The 17,964-nt window shown below is 50.2% G+C and overlaps 1 protein-coding gene across 1 annotated transcript; it reads left to right on the top strand.

Moving 5' to 3' along the window:
• The first annotated feature begins 936 nt into the window (after window positions 1-936).
• On the top strand, window positions 937-17,452 carry LOC123572923 (uncharacterized). Its single transcript, XM_065544120.1, has 8 exons — window positions 937-1,034; window positions 7,486-7,614; window positions 7,801-8,045; window positions 11,232-11,326; window positions 11,492-11,655; window positions 11,763-11,873; window positions 15,377-15,521; window positions 15,764-17,452. Exons 1-8 carry the CDS (start codon window positions 964-966, stop codon window positions 15,899-15,901), a joined length of 1,098 nt encoding a protein of 365 aa, XP_065400192.1. The 5' UTR covers window positions 937-963; the 3' UTR covers window positions 15,902-17,452.
• The last annotated feature ends 512 nt before the right edge of the window (window positions 17,453-17,964 follow it).

Below are 17,964 nucleotides of genomic sequence, written 5' to 3'. Positions count from 1 at the left end.
GGAACTTGATTGAGAACTCTTGGGAAGAAGATGCGCTCAGGGTCAGTCCCTCCCAAACGGACATTTCCACAGGCCTCGTGGGGGGCAAGGACATAGGCTCTGGGTCACTCAGGGTTAACCCCAAGCCAGGTGAACAATCTACTCTCAATATACCCAAAAAGGAGGCTCTGATGGGCTGACTCCCTCTCATCCAATGTGGAGAGTCCTCACCACACACAGCTTAGGGCAGCCCCCTCCTGGCTACCTCTTATACTGGCCTTTGCTGGGACATCAACACTATTCTAATTTTTTGTGACCAGGTTAGCAAGCTGGTTTCATTGGTAAACACAGGCCAGGCAACAGGGACTTTTTGTGGAAAGATCTCAAGTCTGGAGGCAGGACCCGAGAGCCTCCTGGATCTGTCCAGTACAGGGCCAGTTTGGATCAGCCTCTCCGTGCCCCCGCCCAGCTCACACCATCTCCCAGCCCGCACTCTGATCGCTCCACCTGACCTTAGCTCCACAGGTGGGGCTCATGTAGCTCTGACGGCGTGGGGAGGCTCCCAAGTGGCTTAGTCATAAATACCTTCAAACCACATGTTACTTCCCAAGCTACAGGACTCCCAGCCTCCGGGTCCTTAGTCCTGGGTCCCAGGTCCTCACGGCCCCCTCCCAAGTCACCCTGCCTTCCCAGACCATTAAAGTCCTTAAACCATCCCCCAATTTCCTCCAATAATTACCTAAACATCCTTGAGGGTCTTTATACCCTACCCACAGCCTTGGAGCCTGGATTGGATACCCTGAGCCCCCAGCTCCGCAGCCATCATGTCTGGGCCCTCCATCTCTCCCACCAGCAGGCCTGGGTCCATGGGAAGGGGCGGGCCTGGCTGCAAATCGCCTCCTCCCTTTGGTCCTGCCCCCAGAGCAGGGGATAAAGGAGCACTAGGGCAGCTCCATCAGATTCTTACTAAGGGCTGCAGCTGGGATGGACCCTGCAGGGCCAGATGGCAGTGGTCATGGTGGGGAGCTCAGCCGCCACTCCCAGAGGTCATGCAGGTAGGGGCTGGACCTCAGCGAAACACAGGGGAGGTGGGAAAAAATTCTTTGGAGTTTGGCCTGGCCTCTGGAAGCCTAGCCTCTTAAAAATTTGGGATGCATCTGATAAGAAGCGGCTTCCTTGCATCCTGCCCCAAAGTTGGAAGGGTCTAGAGGCATCTCTCACCCTCTTATAGTCTAGAGGAGGAGACTGAGACCAGAGAGGGGGAAAGACAGACTGAGGCTGCCCAGCTGGTTCAGGGCTGGCTCAGGGGCTGACCATGTAGGGCGGGGATTCCCCACCTTCCTTTCTTTTTCCACCCAACAAAGGTTTCTCTTGTTCAGAAACACCACACAGCTCCATGCGGTTGGGATCTGGTCTTCTGGTCACCTTTGTGGCCCCAGCACTTAGCATGGTGCCAGATACTCATAAATGTTTGGACGAAACACCCCAGGTTGAACATTGCACCATTAGAGTTATGCCTTTGGGTATACCAGCTTTGTAAAAGGGGATGCTAGCTCGTTGGGCCTTCCATCAGACATTCTTACCTGAGCACAAATTCATTTTGCAAACAGCTGTAAGAGATCAGTTCTCCAAAGAAAACTGACTTTGGGTAAAGGAGGGATACTTGTGGGGCTTGGGGTCTTGGTATGTCCTGGTTTTCCCAGGCTAGAAAGGAAGGCAGCCATGTTGTAGACGGGGAGGTTGGCGGGCGGGGGATGATAATTTGCTAAAGGAGCTTTTTTTTTTTTTTTTTTTTTAAGACAGAGTCTTGCCCTGTCACTCAAGCAGTGGTGCGATCTCGGTTCACTGCAGCTTTCACCTCCTGGGTTCAAGTGATTCTTCAGCCTCAGCCTTCTGAGTGGCTGGGACTACAGGTGTGCGCCACCGCACTGGCTAATTTTTGTATTTTTAGTGGAGACAGGGTTTCACCATGTTGGCCAGACTGGTCTCGAACTCCTGACCTCAGGTGATCCGCCCGCCTCGGCCTCCCAAACAGCTGGGATTACAGGTGTGAGCCACCGTGCCTAGCCCCTAAAGGAGATTTTAAATTGTTCCTTCCTGAGCCAGGACAGGAGGGTGGCAGCCTGGAATAAATTTGGGCTCTCAGGTTGTAAAAATCCTGGTGGAGGGCTTATTTGGCAGCTCCACCTGGCCCCTCCTGCCGCCAATCATCCCCTTTTCAATTCTCCCTTTTCCCACACCCTCCCTTCACCCATGGAGTCCAGTCCTCACTCCTCAGGCTTACTTCCAGGGTCCCACGGCTCCACCCCTTCTTTGGCTCCCCAGCCACTGAGCCCCTTTGGCTGCCTCCCCAGGCCTGCATGACCTGTCACCTCTGGCTGCTCCATCCCTACCCCTTGGCCTGAGAACTTGGCCTGAGAAATTCCCCAAATCCAACAGCCCTCACCCCTGACAAGTCAATCTTGGTTAATGAGAGAATTATTGGGCTGAGTGAGGACACCTGGGTTATACAGTCTTAGCTCTTGTTTGAAGTCTCAGGCCAGTTACTTACCTGTCTAAGGGGGTTTGAAAACTGGAAGAATGACTCCTGACTTTTAAGGCTCGTGTTAAGAATCAAATGAACTAATTTGACATTCCCCCTAACAAATTGTGTTTTATTGGTACGCTAAGAGGTGTTTGGCTGGAGGGCCTAATCAAGTAACAAAAAGGACAAGTTTAAGCAATGCTGGGTTAAATCAAATTAAACCAATTCCTTTGCAGGACTTATCAGAGCCTTTAATATGTTTATCTGCAATAAACACTATACGATATGCTCCTAAGAAAATGCAGAAGGGGGCCAGGCATGTGACTCACTCCTGTAATCTCAGCAATTTGGGAGTCTGAGGCAGGAGGATCACTTGAGCTCAGGAATTCAAGACCAGCCTGGACAACATAGTGATACCCTATCCCTGAAAAACATTTAAAAAAAAAAAAATTAGGTGTGGTAGTATAGGCCTGTAGTCCCAGCTACTTGGGAGGCTGAGGCAGGAGGACTGCTTGAGTTCAAGAGCTCAAGGCTGCAGTGAGCCAAGATTGCACCCTCTCTCGAAAACAAAACAAAAAAAACAACAGTACCTGGATTATAGAAGGTGCTTGCATTTGGCTTTGGATCTCTCAAGCCACCGGCTCGGCCCTTTTCCAAGTGTACTTTACTTCCTAAAAAAAAAAAAAAAATATATATATATATATATATATAGAGAGAGAGAGAGAGAGAGAGAGAGAGAGAGAGAGACAGAGACAGAAGGAAGAGTTTTTCTTTTCTTTTTTTCGAGATGGAGTTTCGTTCTTGTTGCCCAGGCTGGAGTGCAATGGTGTGATCTCGGGTCACTGCAACCTCTGCCTCCTGGGTTCAAGCAATTCTCCTGCCTCAGCCTCCCGAGTAGGTGGGGTTACAGGCATGTGCCACCACGCCCTGCTGATTTTGTATTTTTAGTAGCGATGGGGTTTCTCCATGTTGGTCAGGCTGGTCTTGAACTCCCAACCTCAGGTGACCCACCCGCCTCGGCCTCCCAAAGTGCTGGGATTACAGGCGTGAGCCACCGTGCCAAGTCTGAAGAGTTTTTCAGATTGATTTAATCATAAGGCCCCTACCCTCTGTTTCTGTGGCTCATCTAATGGGCAGAGTCCCTCTGGATGAGCTGGGAGAGCTCTGTCACCGGACTTTTTGGGCTAATGAAGGAGCTAGGGTGGTGGCCTCTGACAGTCCTCGAGGTCAGCCTCATTAGTGGCCCTTAGGAAAAGGCAAAGCTTTTCCAGCACATCCTCCATTGGTGGACAGGGGACGTGAGACCTGCAAGTCCCTTGCTCTGAGGGTTACTGGCTCTACCCCTGTGAGATTAGAGGCTCCTCCTCTCAGGGCTCACCCCTTCCACAGTGACTGTTTCACCTCCACCCCTGAACCCCCACCCCTCAAGCCCTCCCTAACTTTGGCTGCTGCCTACTAATCTAATCCCTACTTCAACCCAGCCTCTTACTGTCTGCTTCCCCACATTCACCAGCCCAGGCATATTCCAACATTTTTACTTGTAAATCTCCTAAAAGAAATTTGGAAAGTTATGTCTCCCCTCGATACTCTAAGTTATCTGATGATTTTCATCATAAACATAAATTGTTGCAAAAGTTATAATTTTTTTTTTTTTTTTTGAGACGGAGTTTTACTCTGTCGCCCAGGCTGTAGTGAAGTGGCACAATCTCAGCTCACTGCAACCTCTGCCTCCTGGGTTCAAGCAATTCTTCTACCTCCGCCTCCTGAGTAGCTGGGATTACAGGTGTGTGCCACCACGCCTGGCTCATTTTTGTATTTTTAGTAGAGAAGGGGTTTCACCATGTTGGCCAGGCTGGTCTCGAACTCCTGACCTTGTGATCCATCTGCCTCGGCCTCCCAAAGTGCTGGGATTACAGGTGTGAGCCACCACGCCCGGCCCACTAGTGATGATTATTACTAGCACCTCCTCAAAGGCCTTTCCTGACCTCCCACCCCACCATCCAATCCATCACTATTGACTGTTTCTGTCCGAGTCCTGCTATGATCTGCGTTAGTCTTGGTTATTTATGCCTATGTTGTAGGGCCTGGACTGGGGAAGGGATGAGATGAGTTGCACAGGGTTGGATCCTACCTTTATTCAAGAGTTTGATTTTTATTTATTTATTATTTTTATTTATTTATTTATTTAATTTATTTATTTTTGAGACAGGGTCTTGTTCTGTCACCCAGGCTGGAGTACAGTGGCTCCATCTTAGCTCACTGCAGCTTTAACCTTTTAAGCTCAAGTGATCCTCCTGCCTCAGCCTGCTAAGTAGCTAGGACAACAAGTATACACCACCATGCCTGGCTAATCTTTTGTATTTTTAGTATAGACAGGGTCTCGCCATGTTGGCCAGGTTGGTCTCGAACTCCCGAGCTTAAGTGATCCCAAACTGCTGGGATTACAGATGTGAGCCACTGTGCCTGGCCTGAAAGTTTGATATTTTGTTAATGAATAGTTTTGCATTAGTTTTGATCTTTTTAAATTTTTTTTTTAATTTTTTCCTTTTGAGACAGAATTTCACTCTTGTTGCCCAGGCTGGAGTGCAATGGCATAATCTCTGCTCACCACAACCTCCACCTCCCGAGTTCAAACGATTCACCTGCCTCAGCCTCCTGAGTAGCTGGGATTACAGGCATGTGCCACCACGCCCGGTTAATTTTGTATTTTTAATAGAGTGTTTCTCCATGTTGGTCAGGTTGGTCTTGAACTCCCGACCTCAGGTGATCTGCCTGCCTCGGCCTCCCAAAGTGCTAGGATTACAGGCGTGAGCCACTGCACCCGGCCTAGTTTTGATCTTTTAAAATATTGCTCTAGGAAATACTATTATCCCACATGAAGTGCCCAGAGCAGGGACAGGGACAGAGGCTACATTCTAGTCCCATGAGATCAGGCTGGCCCAGCCCAAGCCGAGGGTCTGCTGGAGTGAGAGAAATAAAATATTATTTCTCTTGGTTACTTAGTTCTTTCGGCAGCCCCTAGAATTTTGTGTCCAAGGTGAGTGCCTCACTCACTTGCCCTAGTCCTGGCCCTGGTTTCTGGGTTCTCGGCTGGAGTCTTAGAGTTATCATGCAGGGGCTCCACGCCTGTGGAGTCACATTGTCATGTGACTGACAATCTGGCATCTTCACCAGCAAGAGCGGGCCCTGTCACCTGCTTCTCCTTTCCCGTGCCTGCTTCTCTGCTAGCACATTGCCCTTGGACACTCTGTGGAAGAGGTGTGACCCACACTCCGGCAGACCCTCGGCTTGGGCTGGGCCAGCCTGCTCTCATGGAACTAGAATGCAGCCTCTGTCTCTGTCCCTACCCTGGTCACCTCTTGTGGGCTCCTTCCCCCTCAGGGCAAGTTAGGGAAGGTCAACAGCTGAGTTCCTTTCTACCTGGTACCTGTCCCAGACCCTTAGCCTAGGCCTGGACACTGAGAAGACTCACTAAATGCTTGCTCACCTCATCCTCCCCTCACCCTTCTTGACCTCCCACCTTGATTCTCCAGAGGAGGAGGGAAAGGGGGAGGGAGAGGGGAGATGATAAGAGATGAGAACAGCTGTCATTTACCCAGGGCTTGCTATGGGCCAGGGACTTCACAGACAGGCTCTCGTTTAAGTTTTACATCACCTCATGGAATAGGTCCTACTATTATCCCCATGTTACAAATGAGAAAACTGAGGCATGGAAAAGTTAAGTGACTTGTCCAAGCTCACATAACCAAGAAGTAGTGGTACTAGGCAGAATTGGCTATATAATTTGTGGGACCCATTGCAAAATGAAAATGTGGGGACCCCTCGTTCAAAAACTATTAATAAATTCAAGACTATATAATTGGCTATATAATTTGTGGGACCCATTGCAAAATGAAAATGTGGGGACCCCTCGTTCAAAAACTATTAATAAATTCAAGACCAGGACAGCAGAGCATTAATGCAAGTGTAGGGCCCCTGTGTGATTGTACAGGCCCCCACTGGTGAAGCTAGTCCTGGTGGTAGAATGTGAACCTGGAATTCTGACTCCAGAATCCACAACTCTGCATTTGGGGAGAGTAATAGTCATCACTGTGATCACCGAGCACCTGCTGTATGCATTGTGCAAAATCTTTTTTTTTTGAGACAGAGTTTCGCTCTTACTGCCCAGGCTGGTATGCAATGGTACAATCTCAGCTCACCATAATCTCTGCCTCCCTGGTTCAAGTGATTCTCCTGCCTCAGCCTCCCAAGTATCTGGGATTACAGGCATGTGCCACCAGGCCCGGCTAATTTTGTATTTTTAGTACAGATGGGGTTTCTCCATGTGGTCAGGCTGGTCTCGAACCCCCCAGCCTCAGGTGATCTGCCCGCCTCAGCCTCCCAAAGTGCTGGGATTACAGGCGTGAGCCTCCAAGCCAGGTTGATTGTGAAAAATCTTAAAACACTTTGCAACAACTCAGCAAGGACTAGGCATTGTTACCACCCCCCCTTTTTTTTTTTCTGAGACGGAGTTTCACCCTTGTTGACCAGGCTAGAGTGCAATGGCGTGATCTTGGCTCACTGCAACCTCCACCTCCAGGGTTCAAGCAATTCCCCTGCCTCAGCCTCCTGAGTAGTCCAAGGTGCCTGCCATCATGCCTGGCTAATTTTTGTATTTTTAGTACAGACAGGGTTTCAATATGTTGGCCAGGCTAGTCTCAAACTCTTGACCTCAGGTGATCCACCTGCCTCCGCCTCCCAAAGTGCTGGGATTATGGGCATGAGCCACCGCGCCCAGCCTGTTACCCCACTTTTAGGAGTGAGGAAACCAAGCTTTAGAGAAGGTGAGTTACTCACCTAGTGTTCCCAGTGGGGTCAGGATTTGAACACCAGACGAATTCCAGAGCCTGTGTTTTTCTTACCATATCAGATAGCCTCTGTTTGTAAGGATCACAAAGGCAGGAGCTAAAACAGGGCTGGGCATGACTCAGACAATCTCTTAGGAACTTTGTTTTCCGGACCCATCACTGGGGGTCGAGGCATCGCTTTGCTCGGGATGGAAAGGTGTCCCAGGTCTGCAAGTATTTCCAGCAAGGCCTCTGCTTCCCTGGACATCGTGGAGATCAATGCAGGTAAGTCCCTCTTCTTCCGCTCTGGGGAAGTGGTGTCAGGGTGGGACACTAGAGAGAGAGTCCCTTCACAAATCATGTATCTTCCCAGAGCTGCTTCTCCTAACTCAGCTCCAAGTTCTAGGCTAAGCTGGCTCTGAGCCCTGGAGGGCTGTCCCTGTCTCCTCATTCTCTTCTTCCCCACTACAGCTGTCAGCACCCAAAGACCCCCAGCCCCCTGGAGTGGGGTCGCCGCCATTCGGAGCCACGCGTCACTCTGCCGGGGTCCCACCTAGGACTGGCCCGCAGGGGATCCGAGCCCACCTACCTGCCCTCTGTGTCTGTGGGCTGGGGCTGGGCCAGGGCCTGCTGGGGCATGGAGCCTACCCTGGAGGGGCTGGCCAGCAAGGCTGAGGAGGTTGGCGGCAGCTCCTGGAAGTCCCTGCCTTCATCATGTGAGTCATCAGGGGCACCGCAGGTGGGCACAAGTGGGTACTGAGACTAGGGCTCGTGCTCTGCCTCTGAGTAGGGTTTATATTTTCATCCATTCCCCTTCCTCTTCAAGATTCCCAGCTGGAGGGAAATTTTCCTTTAGTTCCGTTGCTCTGTGTTCTAAAAGCAGAATACCATGGTGCCTATGGAGTCAAACCCCTAGTTCTAAATCCTGGCCCTACCACCTAGTAGCTGTGTGATCTTGGACAAGTCACTTAACCTCTCTGGGCCTCGGTTTCCTGATCTACAAAATGGCATTGATAATGATACTTAACTCACAGGGTCATTTTGAGGGTTGATATGCTTAGCACAGTACCTGGTGCAGAGTATGCACTAAATGTTAGTGGCTATTTTTTATTTTATTTGTTTATTTTCTTGAGATAGGGTCTCCCTCTGTCACCCAGGCTGGAGTACAGTGGCACTATCTCAGCTCACTGCAAACTCCGCCTCCAGGGTTCAAGCAATTCTCCTGCCTCAGCCTCCCAAGTAGCTGGGATTACAGGCATGCACCACCATGCCCAGCTAATTTTTATTTATTTATTTATTTATTTATTTATTTATTTATTTATTTATTTTTTGAGACGGAGTCTCGCTCTGTCGCCCAGGCTGGAGTGCAGTGGCCAGATCTCAGCTCACTGCAAGCTCTGCCTCCCGGGTTTACGCCATTCTCCTGCCTCAGCCTTCCGAGTAGCTGGGACTACAGGTGCCCGCCACCACGCCCGGCTAGTTTTTTGTATTTTTTTTTTTTTTTTTTTTTTTGAGACGGAGTCTTGCTCTGTCACCCAGGCTGGAGTGCAGTGGCTGGATCTCAGCTCACTGCAAGCTCCTCTTCTCGGGTTCACGCCATTCTCCTGCCTCAGCCTCCCGAGTAGCTGGGACTACAGGCACCCGCCACTTGGCCCGGCTAGTTTTTTGTATTTTTTAGTAGAGACGGGGTTTCACCGTGTTACCAGGATGGTCTCGATCTCCTGACCTCGTGATCCGCCCGTCTCGGCCTCCCAAAGTGCTGGGATTACAGGCTTGAGCCACCGCGCCCGGCCAAATTTTTATATTTTTAATAGAGATGGGGTTTTACCACGTTGGTCAGGCTCATTTCAAACTCCTGACCTCGTGATGCACCTGCCTTGGCCTCCCAAAGTGCTGGGATTACAGGCGTGAGCCACTGTGCCCAGTCTGGCTATTTTTAAAATTATTGCTCTAAATCAATGTTAGTCAGATTATAAAGAAATTTAAGTCACATATGTAATTTTTTTTTTTTTTTTTTGAGACAGAGTCTTGCTCTGTTGCCCAGGCTGGAGTGCAGTGGCACAATCTCGGCTCACTGCAAGTTCCACCTCCCAGGTTCATGCCATTCTCCTGCCTCAGCCTCCTGAGCAGCTAGGACTACAGGCGCCTGCCACCACGCCCGGCTAATTTTTTTGTATTTTTAGTAGAGACGGGGTTTCACCGTGTTAGCCAGGATGGTCTCGATCTCCTGACCTCGTGATCCGCCTGCCTCAGCCTCCCAAAGTGCTGGGATTACAGGCGTGAGCCACCGCGCCCAGCCCGCATATGTAATTTTTATAACAGCTTTATTGAAATATAATTCACAAACCAAAAAATTCACCAATTTATACAATTCAGTGTGTTAATTCATAAAGTTATGCAAACATCACTGCTACCTAATTTTAGAACATTTTTATCATCCCATCAGCAGTCACTTTCATCCTCCGCCCTTCCAGCCTCTGGTAACCACTAATCCACATTCTGTCTCTGTGGTTTGGCTGTTCTGAACTTTTCATTTGAATGGAATCTTACAATATGTGGCCTTTTGTGTCGGGCTGCTTTCACTGAGTGTGATGTTTTCTAGGTTCATCCATATTGTAGAATGTATCAGTACTTCATCCGTTTTTTTTTTTGAGGCGGAGTCTCGCTCTGTCACCCAGACTGGAGTGCAGTGGCATCATCTCGGCTCACTGCAAGCTCCGCCTCCTGGGATCACGCCATTTTCCTGCCTCAGCCTCCTGAGTAGCTGGGACTACAGGTGCCTGCCACCACGCCCAGCTAATATTTTTTTGTATTTTTTTAGTAGAGACAGGGTTTCACTGTGTTAGCCAGGATGGTCTTGATCTCCTGACCTCATGATCCTCCCGCCTCGGCCTCCCAGAGTGCTGGGATTACAGGTGTGAGCCACTGCACCTGGCCTATTTTTTATTTTTGATAGAGACAGAGTTTGCCATGTTGTCCAGCCTGGTCTCCAACTCCTGAGCTCAAGCGATCTACCCACCTCATCCTCCCAAAGTTTTGGGATTACAGGCAGGAGCCACTGCGTCTGGCCCTATTTTCTACTTATAGCAGGTGTCAACTCAGACTCGCCCCATTTCAGTAGCTCAAGAGCCGCATATGGCTCTTGGTTACATATTGGACAGCACAGTTCTAAATGGCTATAGGAGAGGCTTCTTTTTTTTTTTTTTTTTTGAGACGGAGTCTCATTTTGTCTCCCAGGCTGGAGTGCAGTGGCACCATCTCAGCTCACTGCAACCTCCGCCTCCTCGTTCAAGCGGTTCTTCTGCCTCAGCCTCCCGAGTAGCTGGGACTACAGGCGCATGCCAACAAGACTGGCTAATTTTTGAATTTTTAGTAGAGACAGGGTTTCACCATATTGGCCAGGCTGGTCTCGAACTCCTGGCCTCATGATCTGCCTGCCTCGGCCTCCCAAAGTGCTGGGATTACAGGCTGGGTTTTTTTGTTTTTGAGATGAAGTCTTCCTCTGTCACCCAGGCTAGAGTGCAATGGCATGATCTCAACTCACTGCAACATCTGCCTCCTGGATTCAAGCGATTCTCCTGCCTCAGCCTCCCAAGTAGCTGGGATTACAGGCACTTGCCACCACACCTGGCTAATTTTTGTATTTTTACTAGAGATGGTTTCACCATGTTGGCCAGGCTGGTCTCAAACTCCTAACCTCAGGTGATCCGCCTGCCTTGGCCTCCCAAAGTGCTGAGATTCCAGGTGTGAGCCACAGAGCCTGGCCTATATGAGAGGCTTCTAATTCTGGCTGGACTCTAACCCATCTGGGGGCAGGATGTGGGTTACCACAGAGCCTTGCGTGCAGAAAATGCTCAGTGGTTGCCACAGGGGTGAGTGAATGGATGCAGTTTTCCCAGCAGCTGCTGACGGGGATCACGGCCACTCCCAGGAGTCTCTGCCGAAGTTCCACCTTGTCCGAGAGCTCATGGCGCCCCTTCAGAGCCTGGACCTTGAGGTGCAGCAGGTTGTGGGTGAGGGGTGGCAAAAGATGGCTTTCTGGACCTCTGGGACACCCAGACCTGCTGTGGGAGGAGGGACTGGAGGGCTTGGTGACACCTGAGGCTGAATGTGGGCATGCGGGTGGAGTGTCTGACCCTACCTGTGGCTGCCTGGGAAGCAGGACAGTCGGGATGTGGTGTGTGGCATCTGCATGGACAAAGTGTGGGACAAGCCAGAGGCTCAGCGGGTTTTCGGCATCCTGCCCAACTGCACCCACGCCCACTGTCTGGGCTGCCTGCGCACCTGGCGGAAGAACCGGCAGGACTTCCCGCTGGATGTCATCAAGTCAGTGTCATGGAGGTGCCAACAGGGAGGGAGGGAAACACCCTAGGGAGGAGGCCGGCCTGGGGGCCTGGGACTATTCTCCCACCTTCTACTCCACTGCCTCGCAGGGCGTGTCCCCAGTGCCGTGTCCATTCCAGCTACATCATCCCCCACAAATTCTGGGTGAGCAAGGGGGCCCACAAGGAGCAACTCATCAGGAACTTCAAGGCTCGGACGAGGTAAGGCTGCAGAGGGAACAAGACTCAGGGTTAGGCAAGTGGAGGAGGTAGCCCCTGATTCATTCCGGTTCAGCCATGGTCCCCAGCCAGTGAATCCCCAAAACCCTGAAGTTTAGAGTGACCAAAATGGCAGGTGAAGGCATGAACTATTTTCATGATTTCAGAAAGCACAGTTAATAAGGCCAGGCATGGTGGCTCACACCTGTAATCCCAACACGTTGGGAGGCCAAGGCAGACGGATTACCTGAGGTCAGGAGTTTGAGACCAGCCTGGCCAACATGGTGAAATCCCATCTCTACTAAAAATACAAAAATTAGCCAGATGTGGTGGCGGGCGCCTGTAATTCCAGCTACTCGGGAGGCTGAGACAGGAGAATCACTGGAACCCTGGAGGTGGAGGTTGCAGTGAGCTGAGATCGTGCCACTGCACTCCAGCCTGGGCAACAAGAGTGAAACTCTGTCTCAAAAAAAGAAAAAACAAAAAGAAAGCCCAGTTAATAAACGGGGAGTGCCTGAGATAGCAGAAGGAACACCAGGGCCAATTTTCTCTTCTAACTTGGCTCAGAATCAACTCAGAGCAACTCTGGTTCTCTCTGTACCATGAGAAGCCCTGCTTTGGCTTTTATTTCCAATTGATCATAAGGCGGGAAAACAAACTGATTCGAATACATGTTATTTGCTTAGCTGCTCTTTGAAAACATGGGGTGGCTGAGAAGGGGGCTGAAAGACAGCCTTTGCCGATGGGGAAATGTTGGGTAGGTCTGAATCTCTTGGGGAGGGTAAGCACTTATTCAAAATCTGGAATGAGCTGCAATTCCAAGTTCTTAATTCCACCTTCCCAAAGGATTTACTACACTTGATCTATGCAAGTGTATTTGGGTAAAGGGAGGGATAAAGAAGGAGGTCTTGTCTTCACCCAGGAGATAGTCAGCCGTGTTCTGGAGACACCTGTGAACTCTAATAGCTGCATCAACAAAAGTACTGAAGGGAAAACTAACTCGAGTGAATGTCACAGAAGGGGAAGTATTGAAGCTGCGCATGGGAAGAACAGGGTTCCTCAGGAGGAGAAAAAAGAGGACGCCCCAGGCAGACAGGTGGAAGAGAGGAAATACAGTTGATCCTTGAACAACTGAGGGGTTAGGGGCACCGAACCCCATGCAGTCGAAAATCCATGTATAACGTCGTCGTTGTTGTTGCCGTTGTTGAGACAGAGCCTCGCTCTCGGGCTGGAGTGCAGTGGTGCAATCTCGGCTCACTGCAGCCTCAGCCTCCTGGGCTCAAGAAATCTTCCCCAGTAACTGGGACTATAGACGCGTACCACCAAGCCTGGCTAATTTTTCTATTTTTTGTAGAGACAGAGTTTTGCCATGTTGCCCAGGCTGCTCTTGAACTGCTGAGGTCAAGCGACCCGCCTGCCTCGGCCTCCCAAAGTGCTGGGATGACAGGCGTGAGCCACCACACCTGGCCATGTATAACTTTTAACTCCCCCAAAACTTAACTACTGATAACATGCTGCTGACCAGAACCCTTTTGGACAACATAAAGTCAATTCATACAGATTTTATATGTTATATGTATTATATAACATAATATGTATTCTTACAATAAAGTGAGCTAGAGAAAAGAAACATTAAAATCATAAGGAAGAGAAAATATATTTACTATTCATTAGGTGGAAGCAGATTACCATTAAAGACTTTATCCATATTGAGTAGGAGGATGAAGAGGAAGAGGAGGGAATTGGTCTTGTTGGCTCCAGGATCTTGTCTGCATATAAGCTGCCCCAGGCAGTTCAAGCCTATGTTATTCAACAGCAACTGTACTGGCAGCTGGGCCACTAGTTGGAAGTTTCCCAAGGGGAGCTCTCAGGCCTGGATGTGATAGGAGATGGTGTAGATGGAGGTTTATTGTGTGACAGGCTTTGTACGTCATAAACTGCATGAAACAGGGACTCTTACTATCCTCATACTGTAGAAGAAGCAGCTGAGGGGTTGTGCATGGTGGCTCACGCCTGTAACCCCAGCACTTCGGGAGGCTGAGGGGGAGGAACTCTTGAGTCTGGGAGTTGAGACCAGCCTGGGCAACATGGTGAAACCCCATCTCTACAAAAAATACAAAAATTAGCCAGGCATGATGGCACATACTTGTAGTCCCAGCTACTCGAGAGGCTCAGGCAGGAGGATCACCCGAGCCCCAGGAGGTCAAGGCTGCAGTGAGCCATGATCATGCCATTCATTGTACTCCAGCCTGGGTGATAGAGCAAGAACCCTGCCTCAAAAAAAAAAAATGAAGAAAAAAAAAAAAAAAAGGCCAGGCACGGTGACTCACGCCTGTAATCCCAGCACTTTGGGAGGGCAAGATGGGCGGATTATCTGAGGTCAGGAGTTCAAGACCAGCCTGGGCAACACAGTGAAAATCTGTCTTTACTAAAAATACAAAAAAAAAGCCGGGCGCGGTGGCTCAAGCCTGTAATCCCAGCACTTTGGGAGGCTGAGACGGGCGGATCACGAGGTCAGGAGATCGAGACCATCCTGGCTAACCCGGTGAAACCCCGTCTCTACTAAAAAATACAAAAAACTAGCCGGGCGAGGCGTCGGGCGCCTGTAGTCCCAGCTACTCGGGAGGCTGAGGCAGGAGAATGGCGTGAACCCAGGAGGCGGAGCTTGCAGTGAGCTGAGATCTGGCCACTGCACTCCAGCCTGGGCGACAGAGCGAGACGCCGTCTCAAAAAAAAAAAAAAAAAAAAAAATACAAAAAAAATTAGATGGGTGTGGTGGTGGGTGCCTGTAATCCCACCTACTTGGGAGGCTGATGCAGGAGAATCTCCTGAACTTGGGAAACGGAGGTTTCAGTGAGCCCAGATCATGCCACTGCACTCCAACCTGGGCAACAAAAGTGAAATTCCATCTCAAAAAAATTGGGGGCACAGTGGCTCACACCTGGAATCCCAGCACTTTGGGAGGCCAAGACTGTTGGATAACCTGAAGTCAGGAGTTCAAGACCAGCCTGGCCAATATTGTGAAACCCCCATCTCTACTAAAAATACGAAAATTAGCCACACGTAATGGCATGCACCTGTAGTCCCAGCTACTTGGGAGGCTGAAACAGGAGAATCGCTTGAACCCAGAAGGCAGAGGTTGCAACGAGCTGAGATTGTGCCACTGCACTCCAGCTTGGGTGACAGAGCAAGACTGCGTCTCAAACAAAAACCCCCAAAACAAACAAACAAAACCCAGAAAAATGAAAGGAGGTTCCCAGGGTCACTGCTATTGCTGGCCCAAACGGAGACTGAGAATTACAGAAAGGGGCCCCTTAAGATGCTTTACTGCCATCTGCTGGAAGATTGAATAAATGTAAAAGCTACACTAAGATGCTAGTGGTGTCCGCTTAGGTGTGGGGCTTTAGTGCTGTGTACAGCCTGCCCAGCCTTACGTGTCAGCCTCGAGCGCCCCTTGTTCTTGGGGTAACAGGTCTTGAAGGCGATGGTCGTCTTCTCTCTCATAGCCAGATCCGATGCCGGTTCTTCGTGCGAGGGAATGGCCGCTGCCCCTTCAAATCTGAGTGTATCTACCTGCACCAGCTCCCAGCTAAGGCCCTGACCTCCGGTCCTCCCTGGCCTGAGAGAGTGCAACTGGCCTCTGGGAGTGAGGTGGTAACTGCAGGGGTATGGGGCAGGGGAGGCTGCTGCTCATGGCTTTTAATAAATGTTTGTGATAAATATAAAACCTATGGATGGCGTCTATGATGCGAATATGGTGCCTACTTAGCTGTGGCACCTTTGTGCTGTGTACAACCTGCCCAACCTTATATATGAGTCTTGAGTTCCTCGATTTCTGGGGCAGCTGGTGTTGAAGTTGATGGGTTTTCACTGATTTTTCTCTCTACTCCCAGGTGCTGAGTCCAACATTGTTCCTAAGGGGTGCTGAGCCAGAGGACAATGTGCTCTTCACAGACGGTGCCCTGGCCATGACCTTCTGGGGTTCAGAACTCCTGCAGGATCCCAACAGTTCTTACCACAGCCTTCTGTAACCAGGATCAACTTGAGGGAAATTGGGGTGAGGGGAAGGAGTTTCTAGGTGGTAGGTCTTTCCCTTTTTGGGTTTGGTGGGGGGGCAAAAGTAGCAAGCCCTCCACCCCCATGAACTGCAGCAGTGACACAGTTGGGGACATGGAGGACTAGGGGAGGGCTCCTGGAATGAGAAGGGTTCAAACCCTCTTGCCAGGGCCTTGGTTTTTAACTTTGTTCTTTTGTAGAATGACTCTGAAAGAAAACCAATAAAATGCACCTAAGCTATCATTGCTGGTGTCTGAAGAGTGGTCTGCTCATACCCCAGCCCCATTGCCAAGGGCAATAAGGCTGCTTCTGCATTCAATCTGTTGCAATATTACCTGTCACTTAGCTTCTGGAAAACTTCACGGTGCATTTTTGCATTATGAAAATAGTAATAACCTCATGAATCTTGTGAAAGGGACTCGGGGATCCACCAGGGTCCTTGAACCATGTTTAGAACTTTTCCTCTCTGTTCCCTTTCAGGTGGCTAGAATACAGACCTTGGTGGGTGGGAGCCACAGCCACTCAGAGTAAAGCTGTAGGTGAGGATGCACAGGGTATTGCAGGCTGTTTAGCATTCTTGACCCTGCCCGCTATGCATCAGGTCCCACTCCTCTAACAGCTTGTCATTTGAAGACCCAAAACATCCCCTGTAAAGTTAGAGCTGCTTACCTGAAACAGAAGGTGTCTGGAAGAAACTTCTTTCTTGCTATTTTGGCATTTGCAAAGCAACCATTATCTAATAAATATCACTAGTCTTTCCTGACAGCTCCCTTGAAATCATTTTGGCTCAAATGGAGATCAGATCAAGCTCAAGATACTCCCATGGCTTTCCATACTATTCAGAGTGAAGGCCCAAGTCCTCTCTATGACCTTAGGCCTCTTAAGATCTGACCTGGTCCCCCTCTGATCTCAACTCCTATTACTATCCAGCAATTGCCCTCTGCTGTAGCCATGCTTTTGCCCCAGAGCCCCTCCATCCCCGCAGGGAGGACTGAAATGGTCTTCTCACAGACTTCTATCTGGCTTGCCAACCTCATCTTCACATTCATCTTGCCTGACCACTCTATTTAAAAGCACTTTGTGCTATCTGTTGGTGCTATGTTCTTTTTGAACACTTACCACAAACACTGTTTAATTAGCTTTCCGTCTCTCCCCAGTTGTGTGACAATGAGGGCCAGGATCTTTGTTTTGTTCCCAGTATCCCCAGTCCCTAGGTGCTCAGTAAACATTTCCTGAATGATGGATGTATGTGGCAGCAGAAGCTGGGATGGAAATACAAGTTGGCCCCCAAAGCAAGGTTTAGGAGGCACTGTGGGACTCTTTTCCCTTATTTCCTACCCTTTGCAGTGATCCCACCCTTGGCTGGAAGCCTGCCTCCTCCAGTGGACTTCCTTAAACTGAACCCTAGGAAGTGGAGCCACACCTGGCCCCCTATAAACGACCCAGAGCAAGGCTACTGCTTGGTCTTTGGGAGGAAGTTCAGAAGAAAGTCTTTGGCCATATTGATGGTGTTAGGTTTTACTGTGACCTCATTCTCAGGGATGTTTGTATATCAAATACTATTTCTGGAGAGGACTGAAACCCAAATGGTGGCAGTTTTTGGCCTGTGGAAGACGTGAAGCTAAGTGGGGTGGTAAGTTGTGGTCAAATTCTATGGTGAAGTCCATAACAAGCAACATGCGGTCAGCTTAAATACAGCGCGAGTCCTCCAGTATAACAGGACCCCTGACATTCACTCTATTCCACTACTTTAGGGAGTGATGAAGAAACGGAGAGGGTTGGGGTCGGCAGCGGCAGATCCGCCCCTCCATCAGCCCCGCCCCTCCATCAGCCCCGCCCCTCCCCGCCCCTCCCCGCCCCTCCCCGCCCCTCCATCAGCCCCGCCCCGCCCTGCCCCGCCCCGCCCCACCCCGCTCCGCCCCGCCCCGCTTCGCCCCCGCCCCAGGCTCCCGGGCCCGACCCCGCCCACAAACTAACTATTTGTTTTGGTGACGCCCTGGGCCTTGGCCCCGCCCCCTACTCCGGCTGGGGTCGTGCC

Source organism: Macaca fascicularis, chromosome 4, assembly GCF_037993035.2.
Source record: "Macaca fascicularis isolate 582-1 chromosome 4, T2T-MFA8v1.1".
Classification (NCBI taxonomy): Eukaryota; Metazoa; Chordata; class Mammalia; order Primates; family Cercopithecidae; genus Macaca; species Macaca fascicularis.
Note: the sequence above shows the minus strand (reverse complement) of the source record. Positions and strands in the feature narration are given on the sequence as shown.

Bases quoted from the DNA above. Each gene is read 5' to 3' on its own strand.
- LOC123572923 (XM_065544120.1), top strand. From the start codon at position 964: ATGGACCCTGCAGGGCCAGATGGCAGTGGTCATGGTGGGGAGCTCAGC. The intron at 1,035-7,485 runs GTAGGGGCTGGA...ACAATCTCTTAG, and splicing joins CACTCCCAGAGGTCATGCAG to GAACTTTGTTTTCCGGACCC. The intron at 15,522-15,763 runs GTGGTAACTGCA...CTCTACTCCCAG, and splicing joins AACTGGCCTCTGGGAGTGAG to GTGCTGAGTCCAACATTGTT.